Source organism: Plecotus auritus, assembly GCF_963455305.1.
Source record: "Plecotus auritus genome assembly, chromosome: 14".
NCBI classification, from domain to species: domain Eukaryota; kingdom Metazoa; phylum Chordata; class Mammalia; order Chiroptera; family Vespertilionidae; genus Plecotus; species Plecotus auritus.
This window is the reverse complement of record NC_137780.1, coordinates 7,256,368-7,283,579: the sequence shown is the minus strand read 5'-3', so window position 1 is coordinate 7,283,579 and position 27,212 is coordinate 7,256,368. Positions and strand designations below refer to the sequence as shown.

Genomic DNA, 27,212 nt, shown 5'->3' with positions numbered 1-27,212 from the left:
GGCTGTTGGCCCCGCCTCCCGCACTGACAAGGACTCAGGCTGTTGGCCCCGCCTCCCGCACTGACAGGGACTCAGGCTGTTGGCCCCGCCTCCCACACTGACAGGGACTCAGGCTCTTGGCCCCGCCTCCCGCACTGACAGGGACTCAGGCTCTTGGCCCCGCCTCCCGCACTGACAGGGACTCAGGCTCTTGGCCCCGCCTCCCGCACTGACAGGGACTCAGGCTCTTGGCCCCGCCTCCCGCACTGACAGGGACTCAGGCTCTTGGCCCCGCCTCCCGCACTGACAGGGACTCAGGCTCTTGGCCCCTCCTCCCGCACTGACAAGGACTCAGGCTGTTGGCCCCGCCTCTGGCACTGACAAGGACTCAGGCTCTTGGCCCCGCCTCCCGCACTGACAAGGACTCAGGCTTGGGAAGCTGCAAGAGCCACAGGCTTGTCAGTCCTTCCAAAAGGGTGGCGGGGAGACACGGGGCGTCTTACCCCGGAGGCCTGACCCCGGATACCACCACGTGGGGTGCGGAGCTGGGAGAGCGCACAGAGCTGTGACGAGAAACCAGTCACCTTCAGGTTAGAGGAGAGACGGGAAACCACCCGGGGCAGACAAGGCCTGGAGGGCAGACATGCCACCTTCAAAGGCGGGAAGGGGCGGTCAACGCTTAGTCCTTTAAGTCCCCGCTCATGCAAAGGGGCCTCTGTCCAAAGGCCACAGCACCAGCCCGCTCTGACCACTGGGGAGCTGGGTCCCAGAAGTCCCACCCAAAACTGATAAGGGGCTCAAGGCGGGGGGGAGGGAGAGAGAGAGAGAGAGAGAGAGAGAGAGAGAGAGAGAGAGCCGCCCGGGCAGACAGGCCTGCAGTGGGAGAGTGTAGGCCCAAAGCTGCCAACTCCCTGTAGGAATATTCCTCAAATCTCCGTTGTTTCAGACATAACCAACGCCCAGCCAAACCTGACTTCCAGACCAAGACATACTTGACCTCATACATCTGACCTCCTGTGTGTTACACGCAGCCTTTTAACCCGGTTTGCACGGAGGGGCTGTCTGCTCTCAGGGCGGGGACAAGGCAGCTTGGGTTGCGAAAATATCCACGTTTGACTGCCAGGTCCTCATCTTGAAGCAGATTCCGTAATGACGTGGAGTGCTTCAGGGAAGCGCTGCAGATTTATAAAGCCCGAAGGTGTGTACTATACCAGAACCCTGGCAGCGCAGGGCCTGCCTGGCCCCCCCTGTCTCCAGGATGTTCATCATCCACCTGCCCCCCGCCCCGCCCCCCATATCACAGGAACCCAGAACGCAGAGCCAGATGCCTGTCTGGGTCCTTGGCAGGCCACAGGCGCTGCTGCAATTAGCGATCTGGATCATGATTCAGCACCAGACGCGGGCAGCCTCCACCAGAGCATAGCGGGCAGCTTAAAATAGCAGAGCTGCGGCTGCAGCAACGGCCCAGGCTCCCCGAGGCGGGGCAGCTGCCACCAGCAGAGTCTAGAGAGGGCCCCCCACCCCCACCGCCCGCACGGGGCCGCCTTCCAGCTGTGACAGCCGCGTGGGAAGCTGAAGGGGCGATTCCATCAAGCTCCCCACGCAGGACACCCAGCTTGGAAGCACCAGTGGTCCCTGGAGCCACGGATGGGGCACACGAGTGTTCGCGGGTCCAGATCTTGTGTTAAAACACACAAACAGAAAGACAACCCACATTCCTCCCCTGCATCCCAAACACGATGACAGCTTTGTGGACTCCACACCCACAGGGGGCGCTCCCAACATCCTCCCCCGCCAGGTGATGACCAGTAACTTGCCACTCTCAGCCTGAAGGAGGGGAACTAATACCTTGATCCATGGGAAGAGGTGGGACTTGGTGTTCAGAGAGGCCTGGTCCAAACCCCGGTCAACCACCTGCCTCCTGCTGGCCCATCGCGAACCCTCCCTGTCATGCCAAATTCTGTCATTTCTCAGGGTCCCACTCTGTGTAAAACAGGAGCTAAAGATGACTGATTTGCGGGTCCTGTGACAGGTAAATGCCATAACACGCAGAGAATCCGGGAGGGTGCCCAGCACAGGTGAGTCTCATTAAGCAACACCTGCCCGCGTGGCTTCTTCATGGTCATGGCTCAGGGTGCACATTCACAGGAGGGCAGGTGGGGACCTGGGGCGCACAGGGCGGAGAAAACCACCGAGGGTCCTCCGCGCCCCGCTCTCGGTCTAGTTCTCATTTCAGTCGTGTTCCCTAGGTCCGTGGTATTTTCTCGATGAAACCACAGTCTCCTCGGGGCCCCTGGCCGTCGTCAGAAATGTTCTACCCAACGACCCGAAGGAGATTTGAAATAACAAGGAGCTCTGCCGTTTTTCAGTATCGGAGAGATGTCACTTGTCCCCAGGTTCATCTACAAAATTAACGAAGTGATTCTAACATGTCTTGGGGAGAATAATTTCATGGGGCGAGCTGAGAACATCTGGAAAAAGACGAGGCAGGAGTGGGGATGCACGCTGTCAGATTTTAAAGGGAACACGTAGTAAAACTGCGTGGTGATGGCAGAGAGAGAGACACCAAATCAATGGGACATAATAAAGGGTCCGGAAACAGACCCGGGCATCTAAACGACGTTCATATCTTATGAAAATGGTATTTCCAAACAGCGGGAAACAAATGAACGACTCAGTGCCTAGTGTTGGCACAACCGGCTAGCCCAGCCGTGGGCAAACTACGGCCCGCGGGCCGGATCCGGCTGTTCTGTCCGGTTCTCTTGCTCTCCCCTCCGCTCCTTTACTTTGAATTTATATTAGTTCACACAAACACTCCATCCTTGCTTTTGTTCCGGCCCTCCGGTCCAGTTTAAGAACCCACTGTGGCCCTCGAGTCAAAAAGTTTGCCCACCCCTGGAGCCCTTGAGACGAAAATAAACGATAGCCTCACTTCTCCCAAGACACAGAAGTGAAAGTCCAGACTGAGTAAAACAGAACAAATAAACTATGGAGAGACAGGTGGACATGTACATCACCTTGGGTTGGCAACTGGGAGAAACCTTGGAGGGGGGAAAGGTTGATAGAATTATCATAAATGCATTGACAGGCTGATGGAAATGGCCAGAACAATCTACACTAATAAAAGAGAAATATGCAAATTGACCGTACCTCCACGACGACCACAAGCCAACCAGGAGTGGGTATGCGAATTAACCCAACAAATATGGCAGGTTAATTTGCATAAGCAGGTGCGGAGGGGCTGGACAGGGTGGGACAGGCCGTCTGCTATGAGGGGGAGGGCGGGGGGCAGAGGAGCTCCAGGAGCGGAGCAAAGACGGAAGGCGGCGGCCAAAGCAAAGGCCTAGGTCCCGGGTGCCGGAGGAAAACCGGTGCCTGCAGCCAGGGGAAGGAAGGCCTGTTGCACAAATCTTCGTGCCACGGGACTCTAGTGATTGTAATATCTGTGAAAGGGTGAATATTTGAGACATTTTAACAAATGGATAAGAGATTGTAAGAGAGTTTTAACAAACGGGTCAGAAGGAGATTTTTTAAATCAATGTAAAGATTGACCAAGAGCCCTGACCGTTTTGGCTCAGTGGATGGAGCGTCGGCCTGTGGACTGAAAGGTCCCAGGTTCAATTCCAGTCAAGGGCATGTACCTTGGTTGCGGGCACATCCCCAATAGGAGGTGTGCAGGAGGCAGCTGATCAATGTTTCTCTCTCATGGATGTTTCTAACTCTCTATCCCTCTCTCTTCCTCTCTGTAAAAAATCAATAAAATATATTTTTTTTAAAAAAAGGGAATTCCTTCCCAGAATCTTGTTTAAAAAAAAAAAAAAAAAAAAGATTGACAAAGAACACGAACCAAGGATTGGAAACAAAAAAATGCAAATGGCCAATAAAGCCACACTGCCCTTCTGGCTGGGTCCTTGACCCTTCTATGCTGCCTCCTGACACAGGACCTTTGCACAGGCTGTTCCCTCGACCAGAACACCTCTCCCTTGGTCCTCACCTAGGAAAGCCTCCTTTGAATCCACCCCCCCAACACAGACTAAGCCGGATGCACCCTCTCCTGAGTGAGCACTTTCAACACCACAAGTTCCTCGGGGCACGCTTCACAGCTTGTAATTAGCCATTTATTTTTGTACTCCTCAGACTGTCCCCGCCCCCACTGGACAAATTGCCTCTATATTTTGCTGGTCATTGTACGTGCATCGCTAGAGTTAAGTAAGTTATGGGATATACATACAATGGAGTACTATACAGCGAGTTCAATGATGTTATAAAAGAATAACCTTGCCCTATCCGGATTGGCTCAGTGGATAGAGCATCGGCCTGAGGACTCAAGGGTCCCAGGTTCAATTCCGGTCAAGGGCATGTACCTTGGTTGTGGGCACATCCCCAGTAGAGGGTGTGCAGGAGGCAGCTGATCAATGTTTCTCTCTCATCGATGTTTCTAGCTCTCTATCCCTCTCCCTTCCTCTCTGTAAAAAAATCAATAAAATATATTTTTTTTTAAAAAAAGATTAACCTTTATGGGAGGATAGAAGATACCACGATGTATTGTTAAGTAAAAATAACAGGTCACAAAAAGGCACCATTTTGGGGGGAAATGTGTACACATAGAAAAGAGACATACATCACATTTTTAACAGAGGGTAATATGGCATTGATTAATTAATTTGCTTATCCAAATTTTCTAAAAAATATTCAACAACGAATGTATATATTTTTAAGGAAGGGGAAATAATTAAAATGAGTGTGGTTTTCCCACTCTTCTCCATGGAGTCCCTGTGTCATTTCTATAGAAACTACCGTGGTGTCCCTTTCCCCGGATTCTCCCTGACCCTCCTTCTCCGCCCCTTTGTCTGCATTTCCACCGACAGAAAGAATGAGAACACAGCCCAGCTCCAAGGCACCTCCTCGCCCCAATTACCCATCTTCAGAAAAATAAACACTAAACAGATAAGCACACCGCATTTTAAGAAATTCCTTAGATTCCCACTAAGTAGCCAGACTCCCAAGGTCAGTGCCAGTGGAATGCGAGCCACACCTTTTTGGAAATCTGCCTACCCTGAGCCTGGAGAGCATCTACTCAATGCATACACATGGGCAGCTGACCACTGAGCAACATGCAAGGAAGGGCACTTGCAGCTTTCAACATCGAATGGCAAAGGTCATTCTCACAGTATTTCAGAGACATGGCGGATGGTATGTGTTCGGCATACATCGGGTAGGAGATAGGCGAGACCTGGGCAGGTTAAAGTGTCACTGTCAGCCCGGCTGGTGGGGCTCAGTGGTTGAGCATCGACCTATGACCCAGGAGGTCATGGTTTGATTCCTGGTCAGGGTACATGCCTGGCTTGCCAGCTTGATCCCTAGTAGGGGGCATGCTGTAGGCACTGAGGGATGATTCTCTCATCTTTGATGTTTCTATCTCCCTCTTCCTTCCTCTCTCTGAACCAATAAAAACATATCTATATATACATATAAAAGGCTAATATGCAAAGTGTCCACTCGCGAGTTTGACCGGGAGTTTGATGACTTGCTATGACGGACGCTGACCACCAGGGGGCAGCACAGAATGAAGGAAGGCCCCGGCCTACAGCCGGAAGGCCCCAATCAGCCCTGATTGCTGGCCAGGCCTAGGGACCCTACTTGTGCACCAATTTCTTACACTGGGCCTCTAATCTATACTAATAAAAGCGTAATATGCTAATTAGACTGGGTCAACCGGCCATCTTCCGGACATCTGACTTCCTTCCAGACAAAGCCATGGTGGTGGGGGCCAAGGCAGAGGCAGTTAGGGGTGATCAAGCTAGCAGGGGAGGGCAGTTGAGGGGCAAAATCAGGCCGGCAGAGGAGGGCAGTTGGAGGCGAGACTAGGACTGCAGGGGAGGGCAGTTAGGGGCGATCAGGCAGGCAGGCAGAGGGGTTAGGGGTGATCAGGCAGGCAGGCAGGTGAGCAGTTAGGAGTCAGCAGTCCCAGATTGCGAGAGGGTGCAGGCTGGGCTGAGGGAAACCCCCCTCCCCGTGCCGCCGTGCACGAATTTCTTGCACCGGGCCTTTAGTATACATATAAAAAGTGTCACTATGAGAGGTCAGGGTGGAGTGCATGTGGGACCATATCCTCAGGTGAGGCGCTCAACACCACTGAAAGGAGATGAGAGTTCAAGTACTCCACTTGTCTGGAGCTCTGAACCGGCACGGCTGTGCTGACATGGCACTTTCCGGGGCTCCCTTTCTGGAGAAAATTGGCCTGCTTATTTGTCAGAAAGGAGAGAGCTGCACTTCACCCGCCGAAGCAATTGCTTCTAAGAACTGTTTTCGTGGCTGAGAAAAGCTTCCCCTTGAGCAGCCGCCTGCCAAGGACAATGACCTTGGCCCTTACCTGTATGACCTCCACACATCAGATTTCAACCCAGAAAAGCTCCCAGGCCCACGCCCTGTGCTGCTGCGGACCCGCGGCCCTGGTTTCGTCAGGATGGACAGTTCCCCCCTGGAGGCCACACACCCTCCCTCACGGGGCTCAAGACAAGTCCTGCGTGTGGACACTTAGCACTGTTTCTCCTGCTCCAGGCCAGGCGTTTGGGGGTGAGGAGGACAGATCCTGCAGAGATGCGCCTTCCCCTCTGTCGTCTCTCTCCTCTCATGTATAACTCCCCTGTTCATCTCCTTCTCTCCCCTCGACACTTTCTCTCCCTTATTTAAGGGAGGGAAAAGATGATGCCAGTCATGTGCTATGAAGTGCAAACAGACACAGCTTCTGTTAGGCACTGAAAAAATAATAACTGGATGTGGTGATGAGGCCAGGGAGGCCAACTTATATTGGAGGGCACTCACAAACCAATCCTGAAAACGCTGTCCCCACAGCCACTCGTGTGTTCTTCACGGCGGGGGGGCGGGGGGTGGGGAGGGTGCCTGCTGGACTCCTCATCCATCCTCTCCCAGTCTGCATGTCCACCACCGCCCACCCGGCCCTAACCCTCTCGGCCCTGAGTTTGGCAGCACTACATGATCCCGTCTCCCAGCCAGTCTCCCTGAACAGACCTTGGTCTCCTGGGAGGACATTGAGGCTCAAGGACATGCCCAAGATCACAGGCTCAGTAACAGAGGGAGCAGGGATTCAAACCCCTGACTGTCCCTCCTCCCTGGCCCCCAGGGGCATCACTCAGGTGCCCTCCCACCCCCATCCCATCGCTCAGCCTCCACACTGTGTGATCACTGCCTCCCGTAGGAGCATTGGTAACCCCAGCTTTCCTCATTCCATCCTCAGTCTCAAATGCCTGCTGGGCAATCCCACCTGCATGTCAAAATTTAAATATCTTAAGGCCAAACTCATCATCTTCCTAAAATGAGTTTTCTTCCTGACGTCTCCATTACGGTGAGTGATCCCTCTTCTCTCTAACACCCAAGCTAAGGGACCTCTGGCTCCGTTTCTTCCTTGATCCTCCCTTCAGTTCCCTTGAATTCACAGGTTTTTCTCCCCCACCCCCCACCCCCTGCTGCCTGTACCTCCCTGGGCCCTTGGCATCCCTCACCCGGAACACCTGCTCCTGGCCACCTGCCCCACCACAGCCAGAGCAGGTTTCTCGCGCTCGGTCCATGGACACTGGGGCCAGTACCTGCTGGCTGTGGGTTGCCCTGGGCGTGGTAAGACCTTCACCAGCTTTCCTGGACTTCTGGGTGCAGGGAGCACACAGCCTCTACCCCCCTCCAGGCACAGCAACCAAAATGTCTCCAGATATTGACCAAGGTCCTGGGAAAGGCAGGTCACCCCAGTTGAGGGCCACAGCCCTAAGGCCTGACTCCCACACGCTGCACCCCCTGAAACTCTCGGGGGCTCGCCAGTGCCTCCGATGACTTCTGAGGAAGGAAATGGTTTTCAAGACATCAGGAAATGACGTTTCCTGGGTATGACTTTCTTTCTCTTGAGGTTTTGGGCTTCACCAAGGCGTCTAACGAGGAGAAACAGATAGGGCAGCGGACAAACTCATCCCGGGTCTGACGTCTGGGGCTCTGGTGGCTGGGCGCCCCCAGGCTGGTGGCAGTGAGGTAAGGAGTGGTGGAGGGCCGGGCTCCAGGGCCAGAGGGCTTGAGACCGCACCCCATCACCTCCTCATTCCAGGGCATTGAGTTTGCCCTTTAGTCTCTCTCCGTTGTTGTTTGCTTGCCTGAAAATGAGGATGTAAACAGTACCTGGCCCAGCAGGCTGGCTCCGTGGCAGAGCATCCACCTATGAACCAGGAGGTCATGGTTCGATTCCCCGTCGGGGCACATGCCCCGTTGCGGGCTTGATCCCCAGTAGGGGGCGTGCAGGAGGCAGCCCATCCATGATCCTCTCTCATCACTGATGTTAATTAAAATTAAAAGAAGGGCTTTGCAGCTCATAGGCACATGAAAAACATTGCCCAAGACACAGAGGGGGAAAGGACCAATTAGAGAAGGGGTAAATGCCTTTATGGAGAACAAGATCCACAGGAGGGAAGGAATAATAGAAGGGACAAGGGCTGGCATTCATTGAAGCTGTGTTCTGGGCCAGACCTGGTTGTAAATGCTTCCCCCCCCCCATGTATTATCTCATTTAATCCAAATAACCCCCGAAACCTGCGTCCCGGTGTTCCAGTCCCCAGATGTCCGAAGGGTGGCGATGTTACAGAAAAGCCCAGCCAGGGAGAAGGGGTTCCAGTCTCAGCTCTGCCACTCACCAGCGGGGAAACCCCCAACGCACCCTCTCCCCCAGGTCTTCCTTCCCACCCGGCACTGAAGACAGCCTGATTCCACTCACCCCGAGCCCAGGCTGCATCCAGAGGTCTGAACAACAGGGTAATCTATTATGTTTCTAATGTTCATTATGGAAAAAATGAAATAAAATACACCGAAACAAAAAACTTTTCCCATGTGCACTAAAGCCATCAGCGTGGACCACTGGAATCAGTGGCGCATCTATACTAATAAAAGGGTAATATGCTAATTAGACTAGACATCCTTCCGGACAAAGCCATGGTGGCGGGGCCAAGGCAGAGGCAGTTAGGGGTAGATCAGGCCAGCAGGGGAGGGCAGTTGGGGGCGATCAGGCTGGCAAGGGAGGGGGCATTTAGGGGTGATCAGGCCAGAAGGGGGGCAGTTGGGGGCGATCAAGCCGGCAGGCAGAGTGGTTAGGGGCGATCAGGCAGGCAGGCAGGTGAGCGGTTAGGAGCCAGCGGTCCCGGATTGCGAGAGGGATGTCCAACTGCCGGTTTAGGCCTGATCCCACAGCAGTCGGACACCTCCCAAGGGGTCCCAGATTGGAGAGGGTAAAGGCCAGGCTAAGGAACACCCCCCCCCCAATACGTGAATTTCATGCACCAGGCCACTAGTCACAGTTATAAAGCCCAAATGTCTCAATATGTCATAACAGCATGGGGACTTTCAGACGAAACTGACACAAAACCATCATGTCTGCATGGTTAGTAGAATATGTCTCGTTCTACCCACATTTCCGGGGGAGGGGGAAATAAAGATGGACATCTTCCACACATATTTTTCGGTAATAGCATAGGATTTGGAGTCCTGCCTGTCACTCATCTCTGACTCCCCCGGCCCACCTGGCCCAGTGCCTTGCACACAATGAAGGCTCAATAAGTGCGTGCTGAATAAGTGATCATCCTACCTCTTCTGTATCTATTTTTTTTTTTAATATTTATACAGAACCCACTCAATAGCAGCATTTTTTTTTCTCTAATTTTTTTTTTAATTTTTCTCTCATTTTTTTTTTACAACAGCCAGGGAGGGTAAAGGGTTAAGTTAAAGGGCCGTTCCCTCCGTCCAGATGAATTTGTCGTCTGTCTGCTGTTCGTTTTCTCCTTCCTTTTTATTGTCTTCACCCAAGTATTTTTTTTAATATATTTTATTCATTTTCTTTACAGAGAGGAAGGGAGAGGGATAGACAGAAACATCGATGAGAGAGAAACATCGATCAGCTGCCTCCTGTACACCTCCTACTGGGGATGTGCCCGCAACCCAGGTACATGCCCTTGACTGGAATCAAACCTGGGACCTTTCAGTCCGCAGGCCGATGCTCTATCCACTGAGCCAAACTGGTCAGGGCCAAGTATATTTGTCTCCATTGCTTTTTAGAGAGGGGGGGGGGGGCGGGGAGAGAGAAGAAGAGAGACAGAGAGAGAAATGTCGATGTGACAGAGACACATCTATTGGTTTGCCTCTGAGGGAACACACCTGCAACCCAGGTACGTGCCTTTGACCGGAAATGGAACCTGAGACCCTTCAGTTCATGGGGCGGTGCTCTAACCACTGAGCAACACCAGCCAGGGCTGCTTTTCTTCTTTATTCCCTCTTTCCCTTTGAACCTCAGCCCACAGCTTGTTTAAGCCCAAAACCTCGAGAGAAAGGCGATCAGAAATAGGAAAAATAATTCCCCAAGCCCTTGAAAGCAGTTTCCTTCTCTGCAGGATCTCAGGCAGTAAGTAGCTCAGCCCCAGCCTCCCTCTCAGCAGTTGGTTCTGAGCCGGTGGGTCTTTTTTTTTTTTAAACCCTTTTTGGGGTAAGGAACCCATCTGAGAAGCTGGTGAAAGCTGCAGACCCTCTTCAGACAAGTGCATACACGAGTCTGCACCCATGTCCAAGGGTGGGGATGGGGCGGCTCGCAGACCCCCGGAAGCTGGCCCACGGCACAAGGCTAAGAACTCCTAGAATGTGGGGGGCAGAGGTGGCAGGCAAACAGGGCTTGGCCCCAGCTGCCTTGGCCACTGGCTTCTCTGCCGGGGCCCCCTCTTTAATGAAAAGGGCTGTCGCTCTCATAACACAAGCGCCTGAGAGTGGAACCACAACCAAACCTGGACACGGGCTAGTTTCAACTTAAAATATCAGGAGAAGAAAAAAGTGAACAAAGGGAATGTTTTGACTAGGAGGGAAGACATCGCCCCCATAAAAGAGAAAGTCGAAATGACTTAAAAATACAAGCGGATATAACCTCCTTTACCCTAGATATTAACCAGTCACTTTCCTGCAGACAAACTGCATGTAATAACCCAATATTTACCTGACCTAAACCCCGGGTGGGCCCACGGGTGGCCCGGGGAGCCACTTGCGATTGATTTTTTAGTGGCCAGCAGCTATAATTGAATCATGGGAGTGTCTAGCTGTAGGTTGATTAGGTTAGAGCAAACATGATGGCCCTGTATTGGGGAAACTGCAAATTTGAGCTTCCGGATGGCCTCTGGACCCCGCCAGCAGGGTCAATGTGTTAGTCTGTGTACAGCAAACCTTAGGAAACCTTAATAAAAGGCACGAATAGGTAAGTGAATGCCTTGCAAAATCCCCAGGGTGTTCTCCACCCTCACACACAGGCAAATTCATGTGTCTACAACTTTGCTCATATTGCTTCTTTTTCCCCTTCTTCCCCTAAGTGCCCCTCTGCCTTCAGAACTCAGCTCTGCTCTTGCCTCCTCCTGGCAGCCCTCCCTGATTTCCCCTGGCGAGGCTAAGAGCTCCGGGTCCTCATCGTATCTTTTCATCAGAATGAACATTTACCTTCCTTTAGAATCCGCTAAGGACTGATTCGTGTCCCCCAATAGTCATATGTCAAAGCCCTCACCCCTGCTGTGACTGGGTATTTGGGCATAGGATCTATAAGGAGGTAATTAAGGTTAAATAAAGTCGTAAAGGTGGGGTCCTAAGTCCACATGACTGTGTCCTTATAAAAAGAAACACCAGCGTGCTCCCTCTCCTTCCTCTTTCTCCCTACACACACACACACACACACACACACACAGACACACACACACACACACACACACACACACACACACACATGGCAAGGAAGGATCACGTGAGGACACAGCTGGAGGGCGGCCATCTGCAGAAACCAGCCCTGCTGGCACCTTGGTCTTGGACCTCCAGCCTCCAGAACTCTGAGCAAATGCATTTCTGTTGTTTAAGTCACTGATCTATGGTACTTTGTTATGGCAGCACCAGGGCATTGATAACACATATCAACACGTAGACCCGAGCTCCTTGAGGGCGGGGGCGATAGCGGACTCCTATTTCCAGGCTTAGTACCTACCTCATACAAGGCTTGCACAAAGTATGTGCTTAATACATTCCTGCTGAGGAAGCATAAGCGTGGATAATCTATCCTAGCTAATAAAGAGGTGATATGCAAATTGACCATCACTCCAACACACAATATGGCCGCCCCCATGTGGTCAAAGATGGCCGCCACAAGATGGCCAGCAGGGGAGAGTATTTGGGGGTGATCAGGCCTGCAGGGGAGGGCAGTTGGGGGTGATCAGGCCTGCAGGGGAGGGCAGTTAGGGGCAATCGGGCCAGCAGGGGAGGGCAGTTAGGGGTGACTGGGCCGGTAGAGGAGGGCAGTTGGGGGGAACCAGGCCTGCAGGGGAGGGCAGTTGGGGGCAACCAGGCCTGCAGGGGAGCAGTTAGGCATCAATCAGGCTGGTGGGGGAGTGGTTAGGGGGTGATCAGGCTGACAGGCAGAAGCGGTTAGGGGCAATCAGGCAGGCGAGCAGTTGGGTGCCAGCAGTCCTGGATTGTGAGAGGGATGTCCGACTGCCCGGTTAGGCGGTGGGATCAGGCCTATCCGAGCAGTTGGACATCCCTTGAGTGGTCCCAGATTGGAGAGGGTGCAGGCTGGGCTGAGGGACACACACACCCCACCTCCGTGCACGAATTTCGTGCACCACGCCTCTAGTGTATGTATAAAAAGCCAGCGACCGGAACGCCATAATGACTGGAACGACCGGTTGCTATGACACCCACTGCAGCCAGCCAGCCAGCCAACCGTTCGATTAGGGGCAGGGTCAGCTGGCCAACCTCTCCCAGCCCCTCCACTGATCCCACCCCCAATAGGCCTGCGGCTCCTCCCCCCAGCCGGCCCCATCCCCTATCACCCCCCCCATCGGGGGCGGGGCCGGCTGGCCTCCCACAGCCCCTCCCCCCCCTGCCAGCCCAGCCCGATCGGCCCCCATTGGGGTGGGCCCACCGGATGCCACCTGTGCATGAATTCGTGCACCAGGCCTCTAGTGGAAGATAAGAGGCTGAAAGTCCGGCTCACTTTCTCATCACAGGAGCTCAAAGCATGTTTGAACCCCATCAGGTCAGAGCGGTGAGAACTCAGACCCCTCAGGTGCTGTCAGTCATGGAGGAAAGGGCAAAGTTCAAGGCAGAACCCTCCCACTGTCCTTGCTGCCATTTATGCAGCTGTTGTTGCCACCCGACCCGGATGTCAGAAGCGAGAGGGGAGAGAGAGGCTAGCCATCACCAAGCGTTCAACACAACAACATCTGTTCAACTCAACAATATCCTGTTCGCTGAGTAGCCGGTCTGGCTGCCCGACCTGGCTGCAGAGCCCGTGCCCCCCGCCCTGGGTGTGGGTGTGGCCTGGGACTCGCTATGTCTGGCTGAGCTCCGAGGTCGCAGGGGACAGCCTGGTGCCCGCCCTCGGGGGGCTCCCACCCACGGGGGAGACCTGATGCTAGGCTTCCTGACATCTCCGTCCTCTGCACGTGTGTTCGTCAGCAGACACATGTTTCCTGAGTCTGTAGGACGCACACAGCATGGTCAGGTGAGAAAAACACACACAAGAAAAAAAAAAACGAAAGAAAAGATGAAACAGCTGTGGACCCCAGCGTCCAGGAGCTTCCAGAAGTAAAAATGACACAAAATCATAATGATGAAGATCATGAGGACCCTGACAGTCCACACGTACTCAAACCTCACGCCGTGCCAGACACTGTTCTGTGTGCCTCCCACATATGCACCTATGGAACCTTCTCAACAGTTCTGTGGTGAGGGCATATGCCCATTGTACAGACGAGCAGACTGAGGCAGAGACAGATTAAGACAGACTTGTTCTCAGGGGCCACACTACCGAGCTGCAGGGGTTTCCTGCTCTCTCGGGTGCGGGGTTCCCACAGGTCGGTGAGAGGAGGCTCCGCATGGAAAGCAGGTGCACACTCAGGGGAAAGCAGGTGGGGGCTCTGGGGGGCTTGCTAGGCCAGGCCCCGCAGTCCCCTCTCTAACCCTATGAGGGCGCTAAGGGGCTCCCATCACCCCCTGGACCAGGCTCTCTCCATCGTCCTCCCCAGCCCAACTGTCCGTTTTCCTGTGTTCCGAGAATCCTCAGAGCTAGGGGCCCGGGACCACCCACGAGGTCGCAGAAAGAGTAGACGTGAGATGTCGGCTGTCTCCTTAGGGACAGGACGGCTCTGTGAAGGCGGAAAGGGGACGCGGGGAGTCCAGGCCCGGGAAGCGCTGCGTGAGGCCCCCCGGAGGAACCGGCCCAGCACCCGAGGGCAACGCAAACCAAAAGGCTGGGGGGGGGGGAGGGGCTGACGCGAATGTTGCCCCCGACGACGTGTCTGCCAGGTCCACCGGCCATCCTGAGAGCAGCATCTTCTGGACTCTTCGTGCCTGGGAGGCCACCTTGCTCTTCAACTTGAGAGCCACTGTGTGTGTCCGTCTGAGCCCAGGAACGGCCGTGAAAAAGCGGAGTTTCCATGCCAATCGAGGGCCCGGGGAGAAATGGGCCTGGGACCAGCCCTTGCGTTTCCGGGGAAGGGAGCGTCTGCCTCAGCACCGAGCGCATGACCCAATTTAGCAGCAGCCTCAGCTCCGCGGGGCCTGGAGGGAATGCCAACTCTTAGAAGACCAAGGCACGGAGGAGGTGAGCCGCACACGGGCCTCACCCCGCGGAGGGGAGGAGGGACCCGCCACCGGCTCTGCTTTTGACGAAAGGCCCTGGTAACCACAGTGCGAGGAGGAAGCTGAGAGAGAACAACTTGCACAGCGTGGCAGCCACAGACTCCCGGGAATCTGCCCTTGGACGTGGCCGTGACCCACCCGAGGCACAAAGGCGACTCCTGCAGAGACGGGGCAGGGTCACCCCCCATTTTTAGATCCTCGGGTGTGTTTGGGGAGCCCCCAAAGAACGGACCCTCCTTCCTCCGGAACGAGGTAGGGCAGAAGCTCTGTGCACTCATTACCATGTAAATGAAATCTGCAGGGGCAGCCGCTCCGCAGAGCCCCTCTCTCGGCGGGGGGGGGGGGGGGGGGGGATGGGGAGGGGGTCACACCCCGCTACCTCCTAAATCTACACAAGGCCCTCTTCTGTTCATTCAAAGCCTGTAATCAGGTCTGATTTTAACGACTCCTTCCCAATGCAGACCCTGGCATCCCTGGAGCCCACACGTGGCCAAGAACTGAAGACAGTCAGGGTCCAAAAGAGGCCGCCGGGAGGTGCCCCGGGCCGGCTGACAGGCAGCTAGCTTTCCTGAAGGGCTCTGAGGCTGCCACGCAGACTGAAGACTCCCAGGCATCCCCGCGAAAGACTAGGAACCCCGAGATCTCCAGCCCACAGGCACCCCAACACGGCACCCCACCTGCAGAGCGAGGACAAGACTCTCAAGAATGAGACAGCCAGCAGCTGGGGGTGAGAGAGGCATTCCACGTGGACAAAGCGCCTAGTGATTCTCTAGAGCAGGGGTCCTCGACCTTCCCAATGCCGCGGCCCTGTAATACAGTTCCTCGTGTGGTGGTGACCCCCAACCGTAACATTATTTCCGTGGCTACTTCATAACAGTAATTTTGCTGCGGTTATGAATCGTAATGCAAATATCTGTGTTTTCCGATGGTCTTAGGCGACCCCTGTGAAAGGGGTCGCGACCCACAGGTTGAGAACCGCTGTCAGGGGTCGCCTAAGACCATCGGAAAACACAGGTATTTACATTACGATTCATAACAGTAGCAAAATGACAGTTATGAAGTAGCCACGGAAATAATGTTACGGTTGGGGGTGACCACCACACGAGGAACTGTATTACAGGGCCGCGGCATTGGGAAGGTTGAGGACCCCTGCTCTAGACCTAAATGCAGCAGCGCCCCATTCATCCCGCCGGCCCGCCTGCCCTGAGGCTCCCAGCAGCGCCGATGTCAGCAGGGAAGCGGGGGGGGGGGGGGGGGGGGGCAGACAGGGACACGGGCGCCTCCTCCCTCGTGGGCCTCTGAAGCACCTGAAATGAATCACTCGCCTGCCTCACACGTTCGGTTGCTTTTTCCAGAGGCTTCTGTGAGCCCACAAAAGGGACCCGCTGGGCTGGGGCCTACAGCTAGTGGGAAGTTCCTCTCCGCGCACAAGGACCTTCTCCACCTCCAGGCGCGCCAGCAGCAGGGACGGCGCACAGGTTGCACAACTCATTTTGCCGCAGAAGAGCCCCCTAGGGCTGCCTGACATGGTGTCACCCACAATGAGCTCCCACGGGGTCGGGACCTGCACGTGGGGGGCGTTTACAGGCTGTGCCCAGCACCCCGACCCTCCCTGCCCATTCGGAAGGCACAGTGGCCCGAGGCGCAGTGGCGTGCCCCTGCAGACGCAATCACAGCTGACCTGGATCTGTAAGACGCCTCCCCTGGCCCTGCCTCCTCCATCGGCACAGCCGGCCCCCTGGGAGGTGCCAACGGCAGCCCCGTTCCTCCTGATTTCCAGATGAAGGAAGCAAAGCATGGAGAGGTGGAGGGGCTCGCTGCAGAGTGGCAGAGCTGGTCACAGGGGGACAGGGGGACCGAGGGATCACTCCCTGACAATGGCACCTTTGAAGATGAACTGACAGCCAAGAAGGTGAGTCCTTGGAGGTCTGGAGGGCAGGGCTGCAAAGGACTGTGGGGGAAGGACACGCCTGGGAGGTACTGGGCACCTAAGACGTCCCAGCACACAGGGGTACGGAAGGGGCGACAGCGTGGAAGTCCCCCGGCCACCGTCATTACATTCGTGCACAGGGTCCCCTCTGCTCGCATCCCCGGAAGGGAGCCACCCGGAGCCTCCATGACCATCCGGTGACCCTGTTGAACGCCAGTCACCGGAAGCTGTGGGAAGGCTGGAGGGAAGTCCTCCCCTTCCCGGCCCTACTCTCCTTCCCGTCCAGTAGGTGTGGGCACCCAGAACTCACAGTGCTTACCCCACCCCCATGATAACGTAAAATGAATTTCGTGCCCCCAATCAGAATGGGCAATGGACAGTCAGAATGAAGGTCTGCTGTTGTTGTTTTCCCCCATACTGATTATCAGCACAGTGGCTCCTCCTCCTTCCTGGCCTCGTTCTCTCTCTCTCTCTCTCTCTCTAAATCCTCACCCAAGGGTATTTTTCCATTGATTTTTAGGGAGAGTGGAAGAGAGAGGGAAAGACAGAGAGAAACATCGATGTGAGAGAGACACATCGATGGGTTGCCTCCTGCACGAGCCCCAACCAGGGCCCGGGCCAGGGAGGAGCTTGCAACAGAGGTACGTGCCCTTGACCGGAATCGAACCCGGGACCCTTTGGTCTGCAGGCCGATGTTCTATCCACTGAGCCAGACCGGCTAGGGCCTTCCTGGCTTCTCTTGATGCTTAAATGTGCACGCTTCCTGGGCTTCACCCTCAAGCCCTCTTCTCGGCTGGCTGGCCCCTCTTCCTGGGAAGGCCCAGCCCCACCCACAGCCCCAGCACCCCTCTCCGCGTACATGACACACAAATCTATGTCTCCAGCGCTCAGCGCTCCCCCCAGCACCGAAGCGAGTTTTCAACTGCCTGGTGGACAGATGGTGCCCCAATAGATGCCCTGCAGGCAGCCAAGTGTCCCCATCCAAAATGAACCCATTATGCCCTAGCCCCGTGGTCGGGAAACTGTGACTTGCAAGCCTCATGCGGCTCTTTGGCCCCTGGAGTGTGGCTCTTCCACAAAATACCACGGCCTGGGCGAGTCTATTTTGAAGAAGTGGTGTTAGAAGAAGTTTAAGTTTAAAACATTTGGCTCTCCAAAGAAATTTCAATCGTTGTGCTGTTGGTATTTGGCTCTGTTGACTCATGAGTTTGCCGACCATGGCCCTAGCCAGTTTGGATAGAGCATTGGCCTGGGGACTGAAGGGTCCCAGGTTCGATTCTGGCCAAGGGCACATGCCCGGGTTGCAGGCTCAATCCCCAGTAGGGGGCGTGCAGGAGGCAGCCGATCAATGATTCTCTCTCATCATTGATGTTTTCATCTCTCTCCCTTTCCCTTCCTCTCTGAAATCAATAAAGAAATATTTATTTTTTTTAAATGAACCCATTCACCTCCCTCCCCAATGACCACAGCCGGGGCTCCGGGAACGGCCATTCCTGCACCCCCACATCCTGCCGACTGTCTGGCCTCTTGTTCACATGCATCTCTCCCTCCCTAGTGACAGCCTCATCGTGTCCCCTCCTGGGCCGAGGCAAGAGTGTCCCCACCAGCCCCCACTGGAATATGAGTTCCCCACGGGCAGGAACTCCGTTTCATCCTCCACCTAGTCACGGGTAGATGCACAGCAAAGAGTTCCGTCTCGCCTCCATGTCCACATTGCTAAAAATTTCTCTTCTGAAGCGAAGATCCGATCCTGCCAGGCCCCTGCAGGCTATGGTATAGGCTCCGCGCTGTAGTCAGTCCCGTCTCTTCTCAAACTCGTTGCCCTTCGAGAAGGTCGCCCTGAGCTAGTCCTGTCCCCCGGTGCAGAGTCTTTCTCATCCGCAGCCTCGGCCTGTGCGACCCTCTCTCCCGGGATCAAGCACCTGCTCGGCCTGGGAAATCACGTTATTGCTCAAGACGTAGCTCAAATGCCATCCCCTTTGCTAAGCCTTTCCCCCGCACCACCCCCATCCCCAGAGTCTCGGAGATAAATCTCCGCTATACTGTATCATGATGGAGAGCGCTATGGGTCTACAGGGACCCGGGATCCCTGACCACCTAAGGATTTCAATACCACATCTCCCTCTCGGTCTGCACCACCGGGCATTACCATGCCTTGGTCAGGTTACATCCCTTCGGGGCAATGGAAGCTCCTGGCGCCCTGGCACTGTGAAAATGGCAAGCATTCACTCCCCGTCTGGGCGGTGACGTCGGTACCTCACATAACTACACTTCCCCTATTGATGCGTTTGATCCCCACAACCACCACGAGGCAGGTGGCGCCCCTATTATTCCCATTTCACAGAGAGCGATGATAACACCGAGGCAGACGTTAGGTTACTGTCACCTAGCCGGCTGGGGACAGCAGCACGTGGCCACGTGTGCTTCCTACGTTGTTATTCCTCTCCAGCTCTTTGCCTCCGGAAGCTAACCTGTAGCCTCCTCTACGTCATTATGACAAGTACGTGAGCACCTCCCATCCAGGAAACAACGGTGCAGACGGAAAGGGCACAGAAAGAAAACAAAGGGGGGAATCTGGGCAAGCCCTTCAAAGGCCCCGTGGCGATTCTGAGCCGGATTGCTCTCCGCCAGAGAAACCACCAGCTTCTACATCATTCTATCCCCGTTTTGACTTAAACTTGGAGGTGGCCCCCATCAGCCAGCGAGTGCATGCCACAGCTCACATTTGCACATCTGTCCCCCAGAAGAAGCTGTGACAATGCACCCGCGGATGAGGTTCTAACACGGAGGCTCAGTGAACAGAAGCAGTCTAGTAGAGTCACTGGGAATCTCTCAGAAGCTTAATCCTCTCAGCGGTCGGCAAACTCATGAGTCCACAGAGCCAAATAGCAACAGGACAACGATGGAAATTTCTTTGGAGAGCCACATGTTTTAAACTTACACTTCTTCTAACGCCACTTCTTCAAAATAGACTCGCCCAGGCCGTGGTATTTTGTGGAAGAGCCACACTCCAGGGGCCAAAGAGCCGCATGTGGCTCGCGAGCCGCAGTTTGCCGACCACGGCTCTAACCCCCTCCAATTTCCACCGAGCAAGCAGGCCCATTGTTTCTCGCCTGGAGAGAATCAGAACCCTCTGAGGTTAAGTGTTCAGGGGAGTTTTAAGGCTTCTCTACGGGCTGAGATTCTGAATTTGGAAACCGGCTGGATCAGTAGCAACACGGTGCTCGCACAGATTTTCCAGAACCCACTGCAAGAACAGATCTCATTTCTTTCTTAAAAGAACCTCTCTCTTGCTGGCTCACCCGATTCAATCACCTCTACCTTTGATAAATGCAATCAGGCCGAAGAAATAAGGTCTCTTTTGGATTTTGCTACACCGAGAGAAGGGAATATAGCACACCAGTGGCCCTCGCGGTGTGCAGCTTGGCGCCCACGCTGGTAATTCCAGGAGATGAAAGTCACCATTTTCAAACAGCAACATGAGCCGGCCAGGTCAAACCTTCGTTTCCCCCCCAAAAAAACCCAACTTACTCATCCTCTCTTGAAGAGCTCAATTTAATGGGATAATGATGAAATGAGAATGAGCATTGATCAAGTTTACCGAGCTCTGCAATTCCTCTCGCCTCTAAGAATAAATGTGGAGACGAGGCATTCGTTCCTCAGGTTCACACCTGTGTCTGCCCCCAGCCCCCGCCCTCCTGGGGGAGGGGGGTGCTATCGGCTCATCCACCACGTGCTCCCAAGTTCACTGCCAGTTCCAAACAACGTCGAGAATGAATTTGTTTTACGTCTCTGATGTCCCGGGTTTACCTTGTGTAAGATTAATAAAGCAATTACAATCCTCTCAATTAAAAAGCTATTTTAAAATGCACTTTTAATTCTAGTTGGTGAGCAACTCAATTATTTCTATTTTTTTTTTCTTCTTCTTGAGTGGGTAATTGCTGTCTTAGAGTGGCACAGGGTTCTTTTTCTATTTATTTGTTTGTTTGTTTGTTTTCGTTAATCCTCACCCGAGGATATTTTTCCATTGATTTTTTTTTTTTTTTTTAAGAGAGAGTGGAAGGGAGAGGGAGAGGGAGAGACAGAGAAAAACATCAGTGTGAGAGACACACATGGATTGGTTGCCTCCTTTACAAGCCCAGACCAGGGCCAGGGATCGAGCCTGCCACCTAGGTACATGCCCTTGACTGGGATCGAACCCGGGACCTTTCAATCCACAGGCTGATGCTCTATCCACTGAGCCAAACTGGCTAGAGCACAGGATTCTTTTGCTTAAAGAAGAGGAAATATTGAGGCAAATTCTTCCCTAAAACTTAGCATCTTAGGCTCAGACCATCAACTCTCATGAATAATGAGTGGAGTCCAGGTTCTGGCCTTCCGTGGGCTTGGGGTCCAGTGGATGAGACACTAGGAAGGAGGATTATGCCTAGTGCGGGAAGAGGGGGCTGGGCGGGGGGCGGGCGGCCAGGTAAGGGAGAAGTCAGGGACCAGGGAAACAGGAAACAGATCAGGGCATTTGTATTGGGTCTTAAAGAGAAGTCTGTTCATTGGACAAAAAATAAAGAGTAAAGGAAGGCTCTTATAGGTAAAAAGAACATTACATGCAACTGTGCTTGGAGCAGGGTGGGGCTACGCACTCCATATGTATTGAATGGATGAGCAAGGCCAGATGAGTAAGCTGTGTTAGCCCCTCCTCACTACTTCTATCCACATTCATGGGGCATCCACATAATTTCCATCCCTCTACCCACCCTGTAAATTAGGCGGCATTGTCCTTGTTGAGTGGATGAGAAAACTGAGATTTTCAAAGCCCCAAGGCTGTTAAGGAGCAGAGCTTGGCCTGGGTTCCTGATAATTTATGGATGTGCTAGTGAGCCTGCCTTCAAGGACTGATTGCTAGAGCAAACTCTTAGCTCTCTTCCTCGACTCCGACGTGGACCATTCCAGGCGGCCCTCAACGCCTCTCTGCCCCTATATCCCCTCTGGCAGCGTGACGGGATGGAGGAAGAGAGAAGCTAGCCACGGCCATGCCCCGCCAGATTCTGGGATCATCAGGGACCTGTGTCTCCTTGTCAACCCAGTGTTAGTCCTCTCAGGGTATTTGGTCTTCGCGGCCCCACATGGGGGCCCCTTCTCCCCATTCACAAAAGACTAACTGGAAAGAGACACCCCAACGTCACCTCAGGCCAATTCAGGCTCGTGAAAGCCCTCCTCCGACTCGAAGAATTGAATGGACTCGGGATTCAGGGACAAAGCATTTCGGTTTTGATCGAGTTCTTTTTTCCCCCTTTTCTTTTTCTAATCATTTTCTCAATTTCTCCCTTGCCAGTTCAGCCTTTTTCTGTCAGACTTGATTTGGGCGCGTGCTTTTTCTCCCAGCTAAGACTATTACATCTTGCTATTGTTGTGGTCCCTTTTCCACTGAAAGCAATCAAAAATGAAAATCCACACATTCCAGAACAGTGTCTATTAAATATGCACCTTTCTGTAGATAAAATAAAAGCGTTCTCTGAAGGCTGACGTTCAGCGCTGAGTATCACCCGGAGGTCAGATACTGGGGGAGACCTGTCCCTCACAGGCCATCCGCATCTGGGTCGCTGAGAGTGATGGTGAGAGTCTAGAGCAGGCCGACTTACTGAAGGAATGCCTTCGTCTAAAGCATCCCTGGTCGCCCTAGGTGGTTTGGCTCAGTGGATAGAGCACTGGCCTGTGGACTGAAGGGTCACAGGTTCGATTCCGGTCAAGGGCACATGCCTGAGTTGCGGGCTCGATCCCCAGTAGGGGGCGTGCAGGAGGCAGCCGATCAATGAGTCTCTCTCATCATTGATGTTTCTGTCTGTCCCTCTCCCTTCCTTTCAGAAATCAATAAAAATATCTTACCTAACAATAGACAAACATGTAAATTGACCGTACCTCCGCTACGCCCACAGCCAATCAGGAGTGAGTATGCAAATTAACCCAACAAAGATGGTGGGTTATTTTGCATATGCAGGCGCGGAGCGGCCGGGCGGGGTGGGACGCCTGCTATGAGGGGGAGTGGGGGACAGAGGGAGCTACAGGAGCGGTGCTCCGGCCGGGAGCGAGGACTTGGCGGCTCCTGGGCGGCCCGGGAGCAAAGCCAGGGGAAGGAAGGCCTATTCTTGCATGAATATCGTGCAACGAGCCTCTAGTATTTAAAATAAAATAAAGCATCGCTGGTCAAAGTGTGGTCCTTGGCCCAGGAGCAAGGACATGGCCTGTGAGCTGGTTGGAAGTGCAGACGCTCAGGCCCCACCCCAGAGCAACTGACCCAGAACCTGCCTTCCAGTAGCACCTCAGGTTGCTTCATGCGCACATTCAAATTTTAGAAGCGCGGGTCTAGAACTGCGGTGGGTTCCCTGTGACTGCCACCCTGGAGGCCCCCAGGTGGGTTTCTTTCCCAAGAGAGACATCTCTGAATGGTGGACTCCATCGCACTTTCCCACCGCCCTCCCCCACCGAAACGGTTGATTCACTGACGAATTCTGAAATAATCCATGTTCTTCCAGAAACCACAGTGTGGCCTGAAGGAGTTCAAGGTGAAACGGTAGGAGTGAACAAGGAGATGTCTGACACAGAGTCACAGGCAACCCTTCCTGAAGGCGCTGGGAGGAAGGGTTGCCTGGCGCCTTCTTCGAGGCCCTGGGTCTTGTTGTGTGACATCTCCCCCCGGAAGAGAGGCAGGAAAGACGTGCTCTACAACTGGACGGTGGCTTGTGGGAGGCCGAGGGGGCCGTGCTGGGCACTGAGATCCGAGATGCCCGAGCCAGTGGCAGAGCCTCACACCAGTAACAACCCTCAAAACGTACCCAGATGAACCCTGATGCATCTGTCATCTACCCGGAGGGAAGGACCGAGAGGATAGGAAATCCTGGGGACCTGGTTGGAGGGGATGAGAGCGAGACGGAAGGCCAGAGGAGAGAAGGGGGAAGGGATGAGCCATCCCTACCCAATGACGTCCTTCCCACCTAGTTCTGCTCTCCTGAGAGGCACAGCCAAGAATATCCGGGGCCCGACAGAGGCTCTGACCAGAGCCCAGGCAGGCCACACAGGTGCTGCTCTCCTGAGAGGCACAGCCAAGAATATCCGGGGCCCGACAGAGGCTCTGACCAGAGCCCAGGCAGGCCACACAGGTGCTGCCTTGGCACCACGTTTGACTCCGCCCTCCGTGAAGAGGACACCCGTCTCAGAGATCTATATATATAAAAGCCTAAGTGACCGAACAACCGAACGACCAGTCGCTATGACGTGCACTGACCACTGGGGGCAGACACTCAACGCAGGAGCTGCCCCCTGGTGGTGAATGTGCTCCCACAGCCAACCTCCCCCCACCCATCAGCCCCAATTACTGGCCAGGCCAAGGGACCCCACCTGTGCATAAATTCCTGCACCGGGCCTCTAGTATTTCTTCACAACTAAGAGCACCAAAAAAATTGCCTCTGCCTAAAACAATGAAACCAAAAACCAAAACAGGGCCTCCATCCCAAGCCAGTGTCTTCTCGCTGACGGACAGGTGCGTCACAGGAAGTTCCCTTACAGCCTGAGCATCTCAGATCTCTAAGGAGGAGGCCTCCGTTAGCAATGCCTCTGCGTTCAAGTCCAGCTCATTCCCCTCCCCCACCTTTGCTACCTTTTCATTCATATTTTTTTCCATCTTCACCTTGGAATTCTCCAAAACAGCAATAGTTTAAAGCACTAAGATGGTTTCTGTAGTATCGATCGATTCCCGGTTTTCCACCGATTATACTTTGTTTATTAACGGTATCTCGGCTCTGCAACACGGTTCTCTGTCCTTCTCAGCTGAACACCGCCGCGAGCTCTCATGGAAAGCCTGGAATGGACAGCAGTGATGGACAGCGAGGAGCCACGGGGGCAGAGAGATTCTTAGGCTCTGAAATCCGGACGGGACCTCCATCTCGCTCCCTCCACCACAACCCGAAGGCAGGCCCCAGAACCGATTATGGAGTCCGCCTACCGAGTCCGAGCCACCACCTTTACCTCAGCCAACTTCCACTTCCTGTAAATCAGGCCTGAAGAAGCCAAGCAACCCTCCAGAAACACATGTGAAGAACACCTCTGCACCCCCTCCCCACCCCGACACGCACAGACAAGCCAGACACGCCACCTCCCAAGGAAGGAGAAAGTTAAGTCTCAGGCAAACCTGGCTGCAGCCAATCTGGCCATGTTCTCGGACCCTTCACATTCACAAAAGGGGTTCTCGCAGCCGAAACCTGACCTGTGTCTGCAGAGGTCATAGACAAGGGTCAGCATCCGTTATCCAGAAATTCTCTCCCTCTCTCTCTCTCTCTCTCTCTCCCCCCCCAAAAAAAAAATGAGAATAATAGGTCAATAATAGGTCAGCCTTATTGTCTTTCCTTTAGAGAGAAACCAGAAGTCCGGCTGCTGGGCAGCTGATGGAAAGCTCCAGATGGAATGTGGGTGTGTGAAGCTGTGCGGGGCTCCAGAAGAATTTGGGGGGGAACTCCAGGGGTTTTGAAAAAGGGTGTTCTTAGGCTGTGACACAGGGGCTCCTCAGGTTCTGGGTACCCAGAAGTCTGGATGTAGGGAGCAGGGGGAGTGGCGGGGCTGGCTCCCCCTCCCTGCCGTCCTGGGCCCTCTGGCCGCAGCCAGAGGGAGTCACTCACCACCCGTGAGCTGTGCAGGGCCGAAGCACAGGGCCAACTGGAACCACAGGATCACGGCCAAGAGTCTCTGGGGGGACTGAGGCTGCTGCTGCTGCTGCTGCTGCTGCTCTAGAAATCCATCTCCATGGCTCGGGTTCATTCCATAATACATCTTTCATCCACACAGGGCATCCGGCTTGCAAGAGTCTGCAACCAGGAACGCACAGGACTATACCCCCCGCTGCCTGGGCTCGGCGGGGGCCACACTTCCGCTCCTCCGCGGTGGGACCCGGGGAATGGGGGAGGGGTCGGCTTCCCCGGCTCCAACCCCGGTCCTCCCCCGCCCCCTTTCCCAGAGCGCAATCAACCCCCCCTTCCCGCTCCCCCCAACGCGGGTACACTGAGTACAGCCGCCGCGGGATGTACGCGTGCGGGAGGGTGGAGGAGGGGAGGGAGGCGGGGGAGCGCACGTTGGCCCGGCGCCGTCCCCGGGATCCCGCGGCTGTGACCATGACAGGAAAGTCTCCAGCCTTCCAGCGTGTCGGGGCTGAAAACCCACTTTTCCCTGAGCCTAGGCAGGTCACTCTCAGGAATCTCACCGTGTGGCACCGGGTCCCCCACGATACTTGTCTGGTTTTCCCCAGGATGGGGATAGGTCTATTGCCCGGTCCCCACAGAGATTGCTCTGCGCTGTCCAAAATTCCTTCCCTGGGCTCGGGGGTGCGGGCAGAACCAGGCACCAACTCCCCTTCCCAGGCCTGCGCGCGCCTCCCCGGGACGCAGAGCCCCCTCGGGGCTCCGGGTCTTACCTGTGGGTCTCATGCAGGCAGCTTCCTTCCCTCCTCCGCCTCCTCCCCCCGCCAGTCGCACCCGCATCTGTGCGCGACCTCTGCTGCCGCCGCTGCGCGAGCCGGAGAGACGGAAGCCTCGGCGGCCGCGGCGCCGGGCTCGGGCTCCCCCCGCCCGCGCTCGCCCTCCCCGGGCTCCCGGAGCCGCTGGGTGCGGGTGGTGGGGGAGGACCGACGCCGGGCCGCGCGCCCCCGAGGAGGCGCCCGCGCGCCCGCCACCTGCGCTCGCGAGCGCGGCGGCGGCGGCGCGGAAGGAGGGAGGGGTCCTGGGCGGAGCGGAGGCGCGCGGCGGCCGCGAGGGAAGGGGACCGGCGCTGGCGGGAGTGGGAAGGGGCCCGCCGCCGCCTCCCCGACCAATGGGAAGCCCGCGCGCCTGCACCTGTCCGGGCGCCGAGTGCCGGAGACGCTCTCGCACCCGCGCGCGGGGCCGGGGCGCCCCTTCCCTGAGCTGGACGGCGGCCCCCGCCCGGGCTGAGCGGAGCCGGGAGCCCGCTGCGGCCTCCACGCGGTGTCTAGGGCCCCTAGCAACGGGCAGCGCGGGAAAGCGCTCCAATGTAGGCTGCTGCCACGGAGGTGGCGCCAGACCGTGGGACGGGAGTGCGCGGCCGGCGGTCCCCACGCCCTGACCCTCACCACCCACAGGGTTAACTTGGAGGGGCGGGGAGGGGCCGATTGCTACAGTCTCTTATTTTCCAGCGTCGTGGTCCGTATGTCCCTCCCCTTCCCAACGCCAAGGTTCTGCGCGCGCCCTGGATCCCCCTCCCCGGCTCCTTAGCTGTTTGACCTTTTGGCGAACAGCAGGCGTCCTGCCTGTCCTGGGAACGCACTGGTCCCTCTGAACCTCCGCCCGGGGGCGCCCTCTGGTGGTCAGGGGAAGAGTGGTCCGAGCCGCGGCAGAAAGTTGGGTGCCAAGGACGGGGCCTCTGGGGATCCAGGGTGTTTGTTCTCCCAGCCCTCCTGCGGTCTCTGTGCCATCCCTGGTGCCCTTGCTCGCCCCGCAGCGGGTGCGACTCTCAATCCCCTCTGGCTCTGGCCACCTGCTGTCCCTCCCAAGATTGGCCTTTCTCTTCTGGCCAGAATCCCAGCCACAGCAGTTAAGGAGTGTGCGCT

General features: G+C 55.3%; 1 protein-coding gene across 2 annotated transcripts in view; it reads right to left on the bottom strand.

Annotated features, from left to right (window-relative positions):
* Window positions 1–26,292, bottom strand: part of SUSD4 (sushi domain containing 4) — a 75,165-nt gene extending 48,873 nt beyond the window's left edge. For both annotated transcript variants that reach the window (XM_080650888.1, XM_080650887.1), the window contains exons 1-2: window positions 26,064–26,292; window positions 25,276–25,461 (exon numbers count right to left, since the gene is read on the bottom strand). In XM_080650888.1, the coding sequence (XP_080507014.1) occupies window positions 25,276–25,426 (151 nt within the window). In that variant the 5' untranslated portion in view covers window positions 25,427–25,461; window positions 26,064–26,292. The remainder of the gene's footprint in view (window positions 1–25,275; window positions 25,462–26,063) is intronic.
* Window positions 26,293–27,212: the final 920 nt, after the last annotated feature.